This window comes from Plecotus auritus (assembly GCF_963455305.1).
Source record: "Plecotus auritus genome assembly, chromosome: 3".
In the NCBI taxonomy this organism is placed as follows: Eukaryota; Metazoa; Chordata; class Mammalia; order Chiroptera; family Vespertilionidae; genus Plecotus; species Plecotus auritus.
Window position 1 is genome coordinate 202575972 of NC_137772.1, and position 18800 is coordinate 202594771.

Consider the following 18800-nt stretch of genomic DNA (forward strand, 5'->3'; position numbering starts at 1 on the left):
GTAGGAAACTAGGGTGACGCCCCCTTAAAGGGCCCGACCTCCTGAAAACCAGACCTGCCCCAAAAGGATATTGTACTGACCCGTCACCTTTAAGCGTCATTCACACATTTAGACACTTTATCCCTATCGTTAGGACAGCAAACCAAGTACAAGTTATAAAATAGATGTGTGTGTGTTTTAAACTTTATTTTCCAGATAAGGAGAGGTAAACTCGGGGTCTGAATCCACAATTGTTTGGGTGGAAAGCTGTTTCAGCTCTGAAAGCTGGGCGTATGGCAGTGGACGACCATCCCCAAAATACTAGATGGTGAAAGAAGGAGCTGGAAATGAGACAAAATGGTATGTGTACATCTTCAAAGGAAAGTGCATGCCGCTCCAGTCCAGGCACTTTCTAGGAGACCTTGACAACTATCGGCAAGCTGCCATTCTGAAACAAGCAAAGGCGAGGAAGGAGTACAGGTAATGCAGAATGGAAACTGCAGTTTGGGCTGGTCAAGGACTTAGACCTAGCAATGCAATACCATCAGAGTTGGGACGTTCTGGGATTCTCAGAACTTTGCAATTGATTTCTACTGTTTGCTTCATGAAATTTCAAGCAAATGCCCTGAGATTTTATATATCTATAATAATAAAAGCATAATACGCTAATTAGACCAGACGTCCTTCCGGACATCCTTCTGTCCTTCCGCACGTCCTTCTGTCCTTCCGCACGTCCTTCTGTCCTTCTGCACGAAGCCATGGCCGCAAGGGAAGCCCAGGTCCCGGGTGCCTGCTGGTGGCAGGAGGGAAGCCAGAGCTGGCAGCGGGGGCGGGAGGTGGGGAGGCCTACTCTTGCACAAATTTTGTGCATCGAGCCTCTAGTGTAAATATAACCTCAGAAAGAGTGCCAAATTCACTAAATGATTAAGTTCCTTCTATTCTATATCTCAGGCATTTCCCCTGTTTTATCTTATTTTTCACAACAACTCTGAGGCCCATAAACAGGAAACTTCCTCATGGTCACCAAGCAGAATTAGTATTTAATATTGTCTGATTTCAAACCTCAGGCTCTTTCCTCTACTCAGCATTAAGCACTGGAGGTGGAGTGGGGGGAGTAAGTGCAAATGAATACAAGTTCGATGTACTGTGAGGGTAGAACTAAAAACTGCCTGAGAGATCAAAATAAACTCCTTCTTAGAGGTGGTGTTTGACTATAGTCCAGGTTTACACAAACCACCAGGCTGATAGGACTGGGAAGAGCCCACTAGGTAATGTGACATTGTTCTCCTGGACAGCCCTTCTCTTCCCTCCCATATCTGCCCTCATTTGGGGTGGGTGAGAGAGGAGGTAATGTGGGGAGCATAACTCATATGCTGGCTCTTGTTCTCCCTCTTCCAGATCAAAGTATATTTATCTTGTGTTCCATAACCTACTCCATGCTAATGTGATGGTGTTTTTCATGCTTCTTTTTAGATGAACATTTCATTCTAAAAGGGATATTCTGTCCATCAACTGACAAATGGATAATTACAGGGTGTCCCCCAAAAAATGTATATACACTGTAATAGCTGATAGCTCAATTTTGAAAATGAAATGTATTTTAATAAAGACTGCCATTATAATTATTCAAAGTGTGTGTATGCTTTTTTGGCAACACCCTATATATCATCCTGGTCTCTACTGATCTGCAAGGTCTCTGGCTGAGACATCGACTTATGAAGTTTCCCTTGTATGAGAAAATATTTTTTCTTGTTCCTTTTAAAATTCACTGTCTTTGATTTAGACATTTTTATTATAATTTGTCTTGGATACGATTGCATTGAGATTTTGGGATGACATATTAGCTTGGATATCCAAATCTCTCCCCAGAACTTTGGGAAGTTCTCAGCTATTATTTCTTTCTAAGCTTCTTATTCCATCCTCCCTCTCTTTTCCAACTAGGACTCCAAATGTACACACATTGCTTCTCTAATAGTGTTCTATATGTCCCATAGATTTTATTCCTTCTCATTTATTTTTCTTCTTAGCTCTTCTGATTGGGTAATTTCAAATGATCTGTCTTCTAGCTCACTGATCTTTTTTCCCTGCTTAGTCAATTCTGTTGTTGAAGCCCTCTGTTAAATTCTTCAGTTCAGTTTTTTAATTATTTCTTATGCTTTTTATTTCTTTGTTGAACTTTTCATCTTGTTCTTGTATTGTTTTGCTGATGTCATTAAATTATTTTTCTGGGTTCTCTTGTAGCTCTCTGAACATCTTTGGAACATTTATTTTGAATTCTTTGTCAGACAATTCCTGGATCTCCATTTTTTGGGGGACCAGTTACTGGAATTTTACTGTATTCTTTTGGTGAGACATATTTCACTGATTCTTCATGATCCCTGTAGCCTTATGTAGGTGTCTGCACCTACAGACTTTATGGACTGACTTTATGGACAGTAAGGGAAAATTTTCGCCTGCAGGTGGAGGCATGTTGGAACATGCTGTGTCCCCAGTGGTATAGGGCACAAATGCAGGGGCTTATGGTAGCTAATAAGTGATAAAACCAGAAGTCAAGTATTCTAAAACTCATTATATCTCTAATCCACTCCAGACTAGCTCCTCCTCCCATGTCTTTATATTGCCTGGCCACCCATCCATCCAGTCTCCAAGCCAGAAATATGCTTACCCTCATCCCCACATCAACCAATCACAAGTCTAGAGAGCCTCTTGTCTTAATTTATTTTCTATCTCTATACCCTGTTCAGGGTATCCTCATTTCTTGGAAAACAGAATGACTCTGGCATCACCTCCTTCAATCCATCCTACATGTGGCTGGCAGAGAGAATTTTCTAGAATATTAATTAGGTCTCTGACCTGTCATTGCTGTACTAAAAACCTTCAATAACTCAGTATGTCTTTAGGATAAAGTTTAAAATTTAGCATATGGGATGAAATTCCCTGAATAGTCATGCTATTTTGTCTGTCTGGGATAGTTAGCTTTCATCTCTCTATCTAGCTAACTGAACATCATCCTTGAAGATTTAACTTGTTGAAAATTTATATCCACACCGAACCAGCATACAGATGTTTATAGCAGCTTTATTCATAATTGCCCAAACTTGGAAGCAAACAAAATGTCCTTCAGTAGGTGAATGGATAAACAAACTATGGTATATCCAGAAAATAGACTATTATCCAGTGATAAATAGACGTGAGCTATCAAACCATGAAAAGATATGGAGGAACCTTAACTGCATATTATTAAGTGAAAGAAGCCAATGTGAAAAGGCTAAGTACTGTGTGATTCCAACCATATGACATTATGGAAAAGGCAAAACTATGGAGATAATAAAATGATTAGTGATTGCCAGGGAGACAATAAAATGATTAGTGATTGTCAGGGTCTGGGGTAAGGAGGGAAGGGATGAATAGGCTGAGACAGAAGACTCTTAGAGCAGTGAAATCTGTATGGTACTATAATGGTGGATACATGTCATTACACATTTGTCCAAACCCATAGAATGCACAACACTGAGTGAACATAAGGTAAAATGTGGACTTTTACAAATGTACCTCTCTGGTGTTGATAACAGGGAAGGCTATGCTTGTATGAGGGCAGAGGTTATATGGCAAATCTCCCTTCAATTTTGCTGTGAACCTAAAGCTGCTCTAAAAACATTGTCTTTAAAAACAAAAACCAGTTGAACTTTCGCACCTTCTATCAGAAGTCCATATTAGATGCCCCTCTTCTGGGCTTCTCCCATCATGACATTTATTCTTTACACAACAATTGATTCACCTGTCTCCCCCACTGAATATAAGCATCTTGAAGGTAGATTCTGTGTCTTACTGGTCTTTAATTTCTCCTACAGGTGTTTAATACATGTTTTCTGGATAAAACACTTTAAAAAAAATACACCTCCATAGAAATGGGACTCCTAAGTCTCAGAAGAGGATCAGTAATCTCCTCAGGCAATGAGGAGACAATGACTATAATTTTGAATTTAAACACCTAGTTCATTTTAATAGAAAAGTTCCTTACTCATTATTTTCATCATTAATTATTATTTTAATTATGTTCACTGTCATAACTGAAAAAAATGATATATCACTTCAGTGATAACAGGTTCACTACATCAAAACATTGAATCTGAAGTCTCTAAGTGAGGGAAAGGTCACCTAGTGCCTAGTATGGACTAATCCTTACAGGGAGATTCAAGGAATGTGACCTCTCTATACCCTGGACCCCCAAGTATATCATCTGCTGAGAGAAAATATACTATACATCAGTCTATTGTGGCATCAGGAAAGTCACTCCAATGGGAAATTACTGTGGAATTTCCTTGTCTTTGATATCTCCTTAAAGTTTTTGCAGTATTATTGTAATTCAGGAGTAGGTCATCCTCTGAATACAGCAGTAAGAGTTAGTTTCACACAATGGACCATTATTCATGGGCAGTCTTGGTCAACATATGCTTCCTGCAGCGATTGGTTAAAACTAGGATATAGCTGTTGGCTTTATCAAGACCAGAATAATAATCTACAATTGCAGAGTGCTTTAGGTTTGAAAGCTCTTTAACACCTACCAAGGTGGAGATATTGTCAAAGTTCAGACCTCTTGGCAAGTTGTCAGTGGTTTCATAATGTTGCATTTGTTTGCATGTATATGGGTGTGTGGGTGGAGTGAGCATTGATGAAAAACACACTTCTCCAACCTATGCCCTAGTAGTTCTTTTCCATCCATTCAATCTACAAATATACTTTAGTTAACTATTTACTGAGTACCTGTTAAGTACCAGTCACCATGCTAAATGTTAGGGATATCATTTTAACAACTATAACAGACACCATTTTATTTTTAATCATTATCCATACCTTAAACAATAAATCCTGCAGAATCCCAAATATCTTCCCTGAGGCTTGACTTGCACATAATATTTAATTCATAAATGGACAACTCTCAGGATAAGCTAAATAGAAAAAAAATGCAAGTTGAACTCTTATCAAGAGAAGGGTGTTTAATTTCATCATTTACCATAATGTCAATCTTGAATCAATCTTGAAACTTTTTTCTTTAACTCTGAGGACCCTCCGTGCCTCCATTTATCGAAATAGGATCTCATATCTATGCCCGGGATAGAATGCACTGTAGATTCTTGAACGTGGAGAGACTGCGTTCAGTGGTTGCCTGTGGGGACGGGGACTAGATTAGGATACATGGGGGTGAGAAGCAGACTTTTCACTATATATACATTTTGGTAGTTTGACTTTGATCCTGTGTATATGCGCATTCTCTGGCCCAGGGAAGCCAGCAGGTGCAGCTGCAGACCCTCGGGCAACCACGAGGTTCGCGCCCGCGCCCACGCCCCCTCTCCGTGCCCTTGGCCTCGGTTGCGCTCGTGTGTGAGTGGGGCGGGGGCGCATGGGACGAGGGCTCTTTACCCGGCTCATCGCGGTCACCGGGAGCTGGAGCCACCGCCGGGAGAGGCTGTCATCTCGTGCCTGTACCCGGAGGACCGCGCCCGCGGTAGCTGGGAAGCAGGTCCGGGTTGCAGGGCCGGAATGTGCCCTTCCCCCGCCTCCCCTCCCCCGCCCCCTCGCTTCCAACCCCCGCCAACTTTCGGCTGCTGCGACGGAAGCAGGAACTTGCGAACCACAAACCAGCTGGGCCGGGTGGGAGCTGCGGAGCATCCCCTGCTGTCCACACCGAGACCCTCGCGCGGAGTCACCGCTGCTTCCCCGCAAGCGGGTGGGAGTCGTCCACGCACGGGTGGACCCAGAGGCTCCGGGGTCCCCTCGCCGCCAGGTAAAGGCGTCCCAGCCCCCTCCTCCCGACCTGCCCCCGGCAGCCTCGCCACCCCTCCTGGCCCGCCTAGGGCGAGGCTCCTGCACCCGCCCTGGAGCAGGCGGGGAGCGGGCTGCGCTGGAGGCTGACCCGGATCCTGGTGGCGCTGCGGTGTCCCAGAAAGGCTCTCCAGGCAGGCTGGCGGCACCTGTCGCAGATGGCACCGGCCCCGCGTCGTCAGGACCCGCAGAATAGTTTACTGAGCGACATGCATTTCCTCAACGGAAGGGAAATTTTCCTTTTTTTTTTTTCTTGTATGATTTGTGTCCCGTATTCATTATCAAACCTACTAATTGTCTAATACTCTGTAGGGGTGTGTGTGTGGTGACAGATTAGATATGCTCTGAGTGAAATGATTTCCAATATTTGAAGTAGTTAAGTGCACGTATGTTTGACTATCGTAATCAGGCATTAAAGCTCAGGCGCTGCTTCTCCTGCCCACCTGTATCCTTTTCCCTTCCATCTTTCAACAAGATTGAACTTGATTTTAGACCTTGAAGGCCTAAATAATAATGGCTTAGAAGATTAATTTACCTAATAGTCGTTGAGTATTTTTAATGAGATAAACTCTTCAGTACTTCTCGCTGTCCAGGAGCTACACAGATGTTGCATAGTGAGAACACAGCTTAGCTTAGAGACTGGCATGTGAGAAATATAAATATCCTATATAATAAAACCGTAATTGCAAATCGACCGAACAATGGAATGACTGGTCTGTATGATGTGTACTGACCACCAGGGGGCAGATGCTCAACGCAGGAGCTGCCCCCTGGTGGTCAGTGCGCTCCCAAGGTGGGGCGGTGGGGGAGGGGGGGGCGCCGGGCGCCACTCAGCCAGAAGCCTCTCCTGCCACCTCCACTGCAGGTGGGCAGTAAGGAGCCCCAGACTGTGAGAGGGATGTCTGACTGCCAGCTTAGGCCTGATCCCGGAAGGCGGACATCCCCTGAGGGGTCCTGGACTGCGAGAGGGCGCAGGCTGGGCTGAGAGACACCCCCCAAGTGCATGAATTTCATGCACTGGGCCTCTAGTTACTTATAATTTTATTGTTTCAAAAGTTGGACATAACAGTTAACAAGGTAGCTATTTGACTTATGCTGATTTGTTGGTTTTTAAACTATTCCCTTATTTTTTACTTATTAAAGTATCTATTTACATTAGAGTTCACCCTTTGTATTGCACAGTTCTATGGATCTTGACAAATATAATGATATACCCATCATTACAGTATCATATAGAATCGTTTCACTGCCCTAAACGTCTCCTGTGCTCCACTGATTTTATTTACTGCCAATGTAGTTTTGCTTTCTCCAGAATGTCATATAATTGGAATTATATCTTTCAGACTGGCTTCTTCCACTCAGCAATATGCAATTAAGGTTCCTCTATGTCTTTTTGTGGCTTGATAGTTCATTTCTTTTTATTCTTGAATAATATTTCATTGTATGGATGTACCACAGTTTGTTTGGAGATAAAACAATGAGAGGCAAGAAGAGGAAGGATTCTAACACTCAGAGGCAGGCCTGCTGTTTGTACCTCTTTCTTCACAAACACTCGTCGGCTTTTAAGCAGTGATAGGATAGTATATGTGTTTGTGTTTATTAGTTCTTTGACAAGTTTTTAAATGAAAGGTTGTCTCAAATCTTTTAGAAGTGATATGAATAAAAATACTTGTTTATTTTTGCCCTATAAATTGTAAGTCATTGACATCGACTTAAAGGAAATGAAATGTATCTTCTCTAGATTTGCTAAAAGAAACAAAACTCACTAATGATTTTCTTTTTGGTCTAGAGAGAAATTCCATCATCCGTGCAATCTTCTTGATGCAAACTAAGACCAAAGGAAGGGTTATCCTTGACCTTTGAGGACATTAATACTGAAATTTAAAATGTTCTTCAGGGAAGAACGAAGCTTGACCTACATTTGTATAATCATTGGTTTCCTGACAGTCAGGCTGTCTGCCAGTCATAATTGTCCTACTCAGAGTCTAGAAGATGTTGTCATTGACATCCAGTCATCGCTTACTAAGGGAATCAGAGGCAATGAGCCCATACATACATTAACTCAAGAAGACTGCATTAATTCTTGCTGTTCAACAAAAAACATATCAGGTAAGTAGTAGTCCCTTGGCAACCCTTTATTACATGTGTTTTGTGACATAAGTAGCTGGTTGACATGACTCAATAGTTTATATTAGTGATTCTCAATGGGATAGAAAGGTAGGTGACAAAATCACCCAGGGAATGTTTCACAAGTGTGCCCTCTCCTCCCCTAATTTGAGTCAGAGTTACTGATGCGTGTGTGTGTGTGTACCACTCAGGTCTTTGGGTATAAAAAGTTGGAGAACCACCAGTGTTAGGTTTTAACAGGCATCTGGGGTATTGAAACAAAAATGCTATTTAAATGCTTAGCTGCCATTCATATGACACTGAAGGAAACTAAGGCCACAGGTTTAAACCATGCCTTTGCATATTTTAGGCTCCAAACCTATTACCTGAAAAGAGGAATATATATCTAAGTGAAACAATGTTGTTCAATTGTTTATGAACCTGTCCTAATTCCCTAAATGAAAAAAAAAAACACAAAACACCCAAATTTATTGAGCACCTAATGCTTTGCTGGAGATAAAACAAATGAGTAAGATGGACAAGGCCTTGCCCTCAGAGCCTAGAAGAGCTAGTGAACGTTGGACAAGTGATTCTTACTTGATTTATTAGCCAATAAAATCCTGTTTTCTCTTAGATCTTTACTTCCTTTTCTTTCTATAATGGTTGTGGTATAGGAAGGGAGGAAGGAAGGAAGGAAGGAAGGAAGGAAGGAAGGAAGGAAGGAAGGAAGGAAGGGAGGGAGGGAGGGAGGGAGGGAGGGAGGGAGGGAGGGAGGGAAGGAGGGAGGGAGGAAGGGAGGAAGGGAGGAAGGAAGGAAGGAAGGTAAGAAGGGATATCCTTTCATCACCATATATTTGGTCCCCCTTACCCTCTTTGTCCTCCCCATCCCTGTTCCCTTCTGGTAGCTACAATTCTGTTTTCTGTATCTATGAGTTGATTTGGGGGGGGGGGTGTTTTTTGTTGCTTTTTGTTTTATATCCCACATATGAGTGATAACATCCGGTTCTTGTCCTTTTCTGTCTGATGTATTTCACTTAGCATAATTCCCTCAAGAACATGCATTTTTAATAATTAGCCTATATGCCTCTTAACCTTCAACTTGGCCCAAACAAGGGTCACAGGCCAAGATGTGAGATTGTACCAGATTGAGGTCAAAGCCAACTGTAGGCCATGATAATTAGAGAGAATAATTTCTATTGGACGTAAGAGAAAGAGAAGCCAGAAATGAAAGGTAAGAGTGAAAAGTGAGGAAAGAAAACAGAAAAGCAAAAACAATAAGAAAGAAAAGAAATACTAAAAAAGAACCAAAAGAAGAATGGCACTGATAAAAATAAAAAATAGTCTTTGCATTCCATATACTATTCAGATTCTTTGTGGAAGGAGGCATATTATGTATGATGCTGACTTTACTGACTCCATCCAAGGACACCTGGCTCATGCCTTCATATGTGTGTGAGATGCCTTCAGGATACAAGAGATCTATGAAATCATTAGGATTAGATCCATTTCTTAAGTCCCAACTCAACTGTGAGTTGTGTAAAGATTGCAAAATCAGTGTTTCTTTATATATATTTTTGGTGGATATATTTTAGCAAATAGAAGGCTTATTTCTAAATAGTTAAATGCACTGTTAAAAATTGGTTTTGCCAGCCCTAGCTGGTTTGGCTCAGAGGATAGAGCATCGGCCTGCAGACCGAAGGGTCCCAGGTTCAATTCTGGTCAAGGGCACATGCCCAGGTTGCGGGCTCAGTCCCCAGTAGGGGGTGTGCAGGAGGCAGCCATTCAATGATTCTCTCTCATCATTGATGTTTCTATATCTCTCCCTCTCCCTTCCTTTCTGAAATCAATTAAAAAAAATTGTTTTTTTAAATTGGTTTTGCCAAAATTACCTTCATTCAGGTTTTTAACCTAATGTCTTTAAACATTGCTTCTAGTGGCTAAGCTAAGGAAAAGGAAATGATTCAGCAGTCAGCAAGCAAGTGAACAAAAGTGTTTGTGTTGGACACCAGAATAAATGAGGTTCTTCCTGCTTGCCATACTCTTTAGAAAATCCTATTTCAAAATAATACTTATGAACCCTTTCATTGTAGGGGACAAAGCGTGTAACTTGATGATCTTCGACACTCGAAAAACAACTAGACAACCCAACTGCTACCTATTTTTCTGTCCCAGTGAGGAAGCCTGTCCACTGAAACCAGCGAAGGGTCTTATGACTTACAGGATAATTAGAGGTAACCAGAACATTGTTCTTTTTCTTTTGTGATTGGAATTATTTAAGGGTCTGGTTCATGTGAAAGATTTTCTGCAAAAGAGTCTAAGTAAAACTGCCAAAAGAGGTCACAAATATAGAGGCACACCAGGAAATCCCATGATTTAAGGTTCAGCTTTTTTCCAGTGAAATATCTCTGAGTGATACGATTTTTTTGTTTTGTTTTTGCTTTCTTAAGATAAAGGTGCACAGACTTTTCAGGAAACATTTGAAACACCTCTTTAGATCAATGTCAACAGCACTGGAGTAAGGGTTTTGAAAGGGGTTAAGACCTATGTGAATATACAGAATTCTAGTATGTTTGTCATTAGGTTAGAATTATTTTATAATCACATTATCTGAAATCAAACTCAGTGGATTTTATTGTATAGACCTAGAGAGAAGTTCATTCAAAAATATTAATTGAGCATCTACCATGGAATCGTGGTAGATGCTCAATGCATTGGAAATATAGTCTCCCTGCACATGGAACTTAAATATTTGTTCAGAATACAGAAAATAAACTAAAATAATCAATAACATAATTATTTGGATATATCTTGGTGAGAATTTGACTTGTTAACTTTTCAGGATGAAATGCTTTCAGTATCAAATTTCCTTAGAAGCTTTTGTTATTATACCCTGGATTACTAATATTATTTTCTTTATTCAATAAACAACATGTATTATTTAGTATCATCTGTGCGCCAAGTACTTTTTTACACCCTAGGAATGCAGGATACAATACTAAATATAGAAAATACGGTTCTCACTTCTGAAACTGAGACTGAGACAATAACCATCTATACTAATAAAAGGATAATATGCTAATTAGACTGGATAGACCCGATGGCTTCCGGACTGGGCAAAGTCGCCCGGGGTCCCAGGTGCCTGCGGCCGGCCAGAGGGAGGGAAGCCTGGGTCCCAGGTGCCGGAGGAAACCTGGTGCTGGCAGTCAGGCGAAGGAAGGCCTACTCTTGCATGAATTTTCGTGCATCGGGCCTTTAGTAATAAATAAATAATCAAGAAAACTGTCACACAAGTGCAATACAGATAATTAAGCTAAGATAATGTAATAGATAATCCCTGAGTGGACCCTCTGGATTAGGTGATCAGAGGAAGCATCTGTGAAGAAGTAACCCTAAACTGAGATCTGAGCAGTAAGGACCCAGATGTGAAAAGATCATGGGAAGACCTTCCAGGGAGAGGAAATAGCCTGTTTCAATATCTCAGTTGGCTGACTCATAGTGAACCATGTACATAAAGAGTGATATGCCAGAAGCAGGAAAGACAGAGAGATCACATAAAGCTTTGTAAGCCAGGGTAGGGTAGGACGTTTTTATTTTAAGTTTATAATGGGAAACCACTGGAAGTTTTGATTTGTTTTGTTTTAATATTTTTATTGATTTCAGAGAGGAAGGTAGAGGGATAGAGAGATAGAAACATCAATAATGAGAGAGAATCATTGATTGGCTGCCTCCTGCCCACCCCCTACTTGGGGGGGATCGAGCCTGCAACCCAGGCATGTGTCCTTGGCTGGAATCAAACCTGGGACCCTTTAGTCCACAGGCCAACGCTCTATCCACTGAGCCAAACCAGCTAGGGCACCTTTGGAAGTTTTTAAGCAGGCATGGAACGTAGTGTTTTTTGTTTGTTTGTTTTAATATGTTTTTATTTATTTCAGAGAGAGGAAGGGAGAGGGAGAGAGGGATAGAAACATCAACGATGAGAATCATTGATTGGCTGCCTCCTGCACGCCCCCTACTGGGGATCAAGTCCACAACCTGATCAGTACAGTGGACATGTACCCTGACCAGAAATCAAACCCTGACCTCCTGGTCAACCACTGAACCACACCAGCCGGGGGGGTATGTGGTGTTTTAAAGGTGATTTCTCAAAGCTCACTGTGACGGCTGTATTGGGAATGGACAATGACCCAGCAGCCAGAGGGGAGGTGGGAAGACTGGGTAGGAAGTGGGGTTGAGATGTACGTGGAAGGCCATGGCATGGTGGACCAGGGAGGTGGTAGAGGAGATGGAGAGGAGACATAGGGGCTGTTTCAGAGGAAGAGTTGACAGGACTTGCTGCTGGCATGGATGTGCGGGACAAGAAAAAGACAAGCTGCCCTCGCCTGTTTGGCTCAGTGGATAGAGAGGTCCTGTGGACTGAAGGGTCCTGGGCTCGATTCAGGTCAAGGGCACATGCCCGGTTGCAGGCTCGATCCCCACTGGGGGGCATGCAGGAGGCAGCCGACCAATGATTCTCTCTCATCATTGATGTTTCTATCTCCCTCTCCCTCTCCCTTCCTCTCTGAAATCAATAAAAATATATTTTATAAAAGAAAAGAAAGGCATTGAAGCTGAGTCCTAGTTTTTGTCTTGAGTGTCTACGGATGGTGGCACCATCTACTGAGCTGAGGAAGATCTGAGAAGTGGCTTCAGAGTTGGGAGGGAAAGGGCAGTCAAGGAAAGTTGCACGTGAAGTACTTTGGGGAATGATACTGCTCTGGGCACCTGGGCACTGACTCTGCTTCGTCCCCTGGGTGGGGCTGTGTCTGAGATTTGTTCATGAACCAGGAAATCCTGATACGTCAAACATCCCCTTAAACAGCTTATTTGTGTAAATTCATCATAAACAGCAGTGTGAGCCCAAGTCTAGAAAGACTGGCACGTTAAGATACAAACTTTCCATTTTGCAAGATGAAAAAAAATCTCTGGAGATGGCTAATGATGATGTTTGCACAACAGTGTGAATATACTGAGTGGCACCAAACTGTACACTTGAAAAGGGTCAAATTGGTCAATTGTATGTATATTTCACTACAATTTGTGAAAACAGTAATTTTTAAATGACTACGGATGGTATAGAACAGATTTGGTTTCTCAAAACACTCAAGACTGTACCTTACCTGGACGGTGCTTGTCCTCCTCCTCCCCTTTTGGGGCTTCAGGGGCCAGGGAGTGACCAGTGTGGCTCCTTCACTTCCCCTGCCTGTTTGTATATGGTCTTGGCTAAAAACACAGGGACCTGCAGTGTGGTGTGGACATGGTTCTCACCGTTCCTGCTGGATCACCTGGGACATTGCAGAGCCTGTTAGACACCCAGGGGTGAAGTCTACAGGAACGGGATATGCCAGTCTGAGTTTCCAAAGAGGTCAGGGCTCAAGACAGGGATTGGAACGTTTGCTCTTCTCCTTCAGGAACTCCTGTCATGTAGAAGTTGGACCATCACATTCCTCCTCTATTATCCCTTCCTACTAGCTCTTCCTCGTGCTGTCCTTTCTCCCACTATCAGTGTGTGTTCCCTTTGTCTTTTATCTATTTCACAATTAAAGCATTCTATTACCTATAAAGTTTATATAGGTAACTTTAATCCAGTCATTCTGCTTCCATAAAATCTACACTAAAGAAACAGTATCAAAACAAGAAAAAAACTATTGGTGTGGAGCTGTTTACCATATAATTAGTCTACAAAATGAAAAACTAGAAGCAGCATAAATGTTCAGTTGCCAGAGTATGGTTGGGTGGGAAATATGATGGGTTCACTTGAGGGAATATGATGCAGACACTAAAACATAAGTTTGAGGTGTAGAAATAAGCAAATTCACTTAAATTTCTGGTGAAAAACATTCAGTTGTTTTTCAATTACATGAAAAAAATTTAACTTAAAGGTATACAGACATGTTAATAGTGGCTGAAACATAACAGAAATTGCAGTTGAATTTATTTTCATTGTTATAATACTTCGGTAATGTTGCTGCTTTTATAATGCATGCATTATAAAAGCGGGAATGTGCAGTAAAGATTCTCTCCAATGGAAATGAGAGAAAAGGGAACTTGGCGTGTGCATAAACCTTTTAAGGGCTAGGTGTAAAGGCAGTGAAGTGGCATTAGAATCAAACAGTTCCTCTGGTAGCCACCAGGGGGTGACATCAGCCCAGAGCAGGTTGATTAATAGCTAGGTGCAAAGTGGCTCCAATCCCAGACATAGTGTGCAATGGACTGTTTACATTTTACAGGATGTTTACAAGTTATGTGTGTCATTCAGTTTATGAATCTGCCCATGTTGATGGATTGAGATTACCCATAGAAGTAAATTATCTACCTCCTGTTTGGAGTGAAATTAAATACCTGGTTGGTGGTGTGTTTCTGGATGAGCTCTATTTCCTATAAATGATTGACTAATATTTACAGACTGAAAGTTTGAAAGATGGCAGTGTATTCTATTCATCCTATAAAACTATTGCAGCTTGGCATCATTAAATTTTTTTCAGCTTGTGGGATGTCATTTCTACCAAGTACTGGAATAAATTGAGAGTCTGTTTGCTCAGCTGGTTTTAAGTAATAATCAGTACGTAAGTTTTTTACCTAGTGAAGTCACTTAAAAATGAAACTCAAAAGAGGGGTTGAGGGCACAGAACTGTTTCCCAACTCCCTCTATGGCCTGTCTCTCCATGACTGAGAGGAACTTAAGTGGGTAAGGTCAGTGGACCGGGTGTGCAGGATCCCTGTGTGGTTCTAGGATCTTTGCCAATAGATGAATCTTATCAGGAAAGGAGACTGGCCCTTTCTTTGCTTTATTTACGAGTAGAGGCCTGGTGCATGAAATTTGTGCACTCGTGCGGGGGAGGGGGGGAGGGGAGTTCCCCCTCAGCCCTGCCTGCGCCCTCTTGTAGTCTGGGAGCCCTCGGGGGGTGTCCAACTGATGGCTTAGGCCCACTTCTCGCCAGCTGTGAGCCCGGCTTCTGGCTGAATGGCACTCCCCCTGTGGGAGCGCACTGACCACCAGGGGGCAGCTCCTGCCTTGGGCGTCTGCCCCCTGGTGGTCAGTGTGCGTCATAGTGACTGGTCGTTCCGCCATTTAGTCAATTTGCATATTAGCCTTTTATTATATAGGATGCTTGCTTTCTTGGCAAAGAAACAGCTGTTTTGGTCATTTCTGTCAATGGCCTTATTTAAGTTCTGACTTCACACATATCACAGAGCACTTCCTTAGTCTTTTTTTTTTTAATTTTAAAATGAAATATGTTGAGTACTGTTGTTCTTTTTTTTTTTTTAAATATCTGATCCTACCTAAGCATAGAGATGCTGTTTATTTCATGGGGATGCTATGTCTATGAATATGATATCACCTGCAGCAGAAACTCTTTTTCAGCATTGTTGGAGGAAAGAGGAGTTCCAGGCATCTCAATTCTGTTTTAGAGGAAAGTACAATATCCTTGAGCAGGTGTCCACAAATTTTTTTCAGTCAGGCCAGTATTTTAGTTTTTGTAGGTCATACACAGTCTGTTCTACTTAGTCACCTCCGTCTTGGTAGTTGGAAAGCAGTGATAGACAATATGTAAACAAATGAACATGGTTGTGTGCCAATAAAACTTTATGAACACTGAAATTTGAATTTCATGTCATTTTCATATGTCACAAAGTATTATTTTTTAACCACTTAAACATGTAGAAGCCATTCTTAGTGCACAAACCATACAAAGACAGGTGACAGCCCAGATTCAGGCCACAGACCATAGGTTGCAAACCCCTGTCCTAGAAGGATTAATATGTGACAGTTCCAAAGAACCTCTTAGAGGTGTGCGGCTTAGAGAGTGGTCACAGATGTTACAGGTCTGAAGTTGCCTCTGGATCTGGTTGTTAGGACAGGGGAGAGTGAGGTCTCGTTTAGAAGCCGGCATTGAGGGTAGTTGAGGAAGGAAAGGGGAAAGAGAACAGGGGAGAGTTGATCAGCAAAGGCTAGGAAATTCCTTTGCTTCCTTCCTTGTGTTTTCTGCAATTCTCACCAAAGTGAAATGATTAGTTAACTAGCAGAGTAGTTCAAATGATCATTCCCTGTCCTGATTGCTTTAACAGACCTTTGCAGTTTGAGCTGTGATAAATGGCGTGTGTGACTAAGAGCACCCTTCTAAGCCTTCTCATGCATGAGGAGGACCTGAGGCTGGTTCCTCTTCAGTAGGAATTAGGACTGTGTGATTTTCTGCTCTTTATATGGCCATCATGATTTCAAATATTGGCTCATTATCCTCAGAACCTGAGATACTGGCTCTAAAATTGTAATATTTGAGAGCCAAAATTAAATCCCCCAGGTTGCCTCTCTCCCCTGAGGGTGGTGCTGAAATTTATTTATTTTTTTAATTGAAAAATGTCATCAGCTGCTTTGGCCTCCCTGCCTTCTCCCTGCCTCCTGAGGAGACCAGAACCCCCTGTTCTCCTCCCCATTCCCCCTTGGCAAAGCAAATCACGAGGATTCTATCTCCTCTCCCCATTGTCCCGTGGCCTCCACCTACCTTTCTTGCCTGCCCCTGTCTCCACTGTTAATCTCTCCAGGGATTGCTTTCTCCCCAGTTGTCATCACATCCCAGCTGGCACCGCCTGCAGGAGCTCTGTCCTCACACGGGCAGTCTCCCTCCCAGTCCCTCTGCCACATCATCTGGCCCAGCCTTCTTCCATGGCCTTGGCCCCTAAGGCGTCTCCATCTTCCTACATCTCCTGCTGCCCATGCTGAGGTCCTCTTTGAGTCCCTGCTCCTCTGACCTCTTCCTTCATTTTCCTGACCCTCCTCCACACATTCCTCTTCTCCTCGGTCCCATCACTCTAGGAATAACCCACAGCATCTGGTGGAGAGGTTCTGATTTAGCTGTTTGTATTTTTCCATTTTGCACGAGTCTCAAAGAAATGTCAAGTATCAACAGTGTGGGATTTACTGAACAAGTGAATATTTTTGTCTTTTTTAACCTACCTTATAAATTTAAGTCTCCCTTTTATTTTCTATACATTTCCAGATTTTCCATCATTGGGCAAACCTGATTTGCTGAGCAAGAGAGTCACTCCCATACCCCCTCATCCAACAGGTTATTCAAAGCCCACTGGTATCCTATGGAGAGATACATTTTCTCAGAAGTTCAGAGCCTCAGATCACTTGGAGAAACTACTCAAGATTGATCCAGTGAGTATACCGTCCCCTGTTTATCAAGAAAAAGAGCATTCTCAGAGTTCCCAGTCTTCCTCGGGACAAAGAATAGGTCATCTGCTGTCTGAAAATGTGACGACATTTCCCGCCACAGTAGCTGCTGCTGCTCTACATACCGTCTCCGTCTCTCCAGGGCCCCGGTCTCTCTTCCCCACCAGTGCTCCAGCCACACCATCTGCGTCTTCTCAACCACACGTGGCCACCACAGCTCCGCCTGCAGCGACAGTCACGTCTCAGCCTCCCACAGTCATCTCTACAATTTTGACACGTGCTGTGGTTACACCTCAAGCTAACATGACCACAACAGCACTTCCAACCACCATCTTTCAGGTACCCACAGACTTGAAAGACCCACCAGAAACGATGCCCTTCAGAGAAATTTCCAACCTAACTGTGACCACAGAGAAGGTCCATAACCCTGCTACAGGTCTTTTGCCAAATGTGGGTTCTTCTGCTACGAATAAAACTGCTCCCCAGGAAAACGGGGAGACCAGTTTAGGCGGCTCCTCCCAGCGCGGTGTTCCAGAAAGTCAACCCGGCCTTCCATACGAAAAGTGGCTCCTCATTGGGACCCTGCTCTTTGGTGTTCTGTTCCTCACAATAGGCCTTGTCCTCTTGGGCAGGATGCTCTTGGAATCCCTGCGTAGGAAACGTTACTCGAGACTTGATTATTTGATCAATGGGATCTATGTTGACATCTAAGGACAAAACTGCATGTCTCTTAATTCATGTGGTTCCTAGTAGCCCGCACGCTGTGAGTTTCTGCTAACTCGCTGCTCTTAGGATTTTTGAAGGTATTTTAAATACGGTCAAGAGCCCCCCTACCACTTTCCTTGTTCTTTTTTTTTAAGGGGGGAAAGAAAACAAATTAGGTGATTTGTGTGATCTGTCTCTAAAATATTAGCTGAAAACAAAGCTTTACCTAAAGTAATAATGTATAATTGCCATATAAATTTGAAAAATTGACTGTTTTTTTTGGGGGGAAGGGGCGGGGGGTAATGGTTAGGACTTCTAGGCTCCAATTTGTTAATATTTCTAGTTCCAGATAAAGCCAACTACTTATGATCTTAATTCTAATGGATTTACTTTCCTTTTGTATGTATACCAATGAAACTTATTCCAGATGTATTTCCTTCCAATTAAATATTTGAATAAAATCTTTTATTACTCAGTAATGTTCTTGTAAGTCACATGCTCTGCTGGATAACTTCCCATTTATTCCCACCAGTAAATGATTAAACGATGAAAATATGTGTTCTAAATTAAAATTAATATTCCCCTCGCCCTTTTCTCATCAATGAGCAAAGAGGTTCCTTTAGGAGAATTCTAGCAAAATATTAGCCTACATGGAGACAATGATAAGTCAGTTCTGATGCCCAAATCTACTTTGGATCTATTTTAGTTAACTGTTAAAAATAATAATAATATAGGCATTTTCCTAAGTTTAAAACTTAACTATATTATTTATAAATCCTTATCTAAACTTGACCAACACTCATTTTTCGGCTTTATTTGTAGTAACATTGGAAATAATAGATAGCACTTAAAATTATTATTCAGTGATTAGAGTGCTGTAACTTTCATTGATTAATTATTGAAATGTCTGAGAAACGCTTTTAACATGCAGAGTTCGCCAGACAAGTTCCAGTGGGTAACTAAGGAGCCAGGA

At 42.2% G+C, this 18800-nt stretch overlaps 1 protein-coding gene across 2 annotated transcripts; it reads left to right on the forward strand.

Annotated features, from left to right (window-relative positions):
- Window positions 1–85: 85 nt before the first annotated feature.
- On the forward strand, window positions 86–18376 carry MANSC1 (MANSC domain containing 1). Of its 2 annotated transcripts, none has more exons than XM_080662789.1 (4): window positions 86–459; window positions 7592–7911; window positions 9999–10139; window positions 16944–18304. In XM_080662789.1, the coding sequence occupies exons 2-4, from the start codon at window positions 7689–7691 to the stop codon at window positions 17831–17833; spliced, it is 1254 nt and encodes a 417-aa protein (XP_080518915.1). In that variant the 5' UTR covers window positions 86–459; window positions 7592–7688; the 3' UTR covers window positions 17834–18304. The 2 variants fall into 2 exon arrangements, with proteins under 2 accessions (XP_080518915.1, XP_080518914.1); XM_080662788.1 differs by lacking the exon at window positions 86–459 and adding an exon at window positions 5413–5764 and having other exon boundaries at window positions 16944–18376.
- Window positions 18377–18800: the final 424 nt, after the last annotated feature.

Excerpts from the sequence above, each read along its gene's own strand:
- MANSC1 (XM_080662789.1), top strand. The coding sequence starts at position 7,689 with ATGTTCTTCAGGGAAGAACGAAGCTTGACCTACATTTGTATAATCATT. Across the intron at positions 7,912-9,998 it reads TTCAACAAAAAACATATCAG|GGGACAAAGCGTGTAACTTG; the intron begins GTAAGTAGTAGT and ends CTTTCATTGTAG. Across the intron at positions 10,140-16,943 it reads GACTTACAGGATAATTAGAG|ATTTTCCATCATTGGGCAAA; the intron begins GTAACCAGAACA and ends ATACATTTCCAG.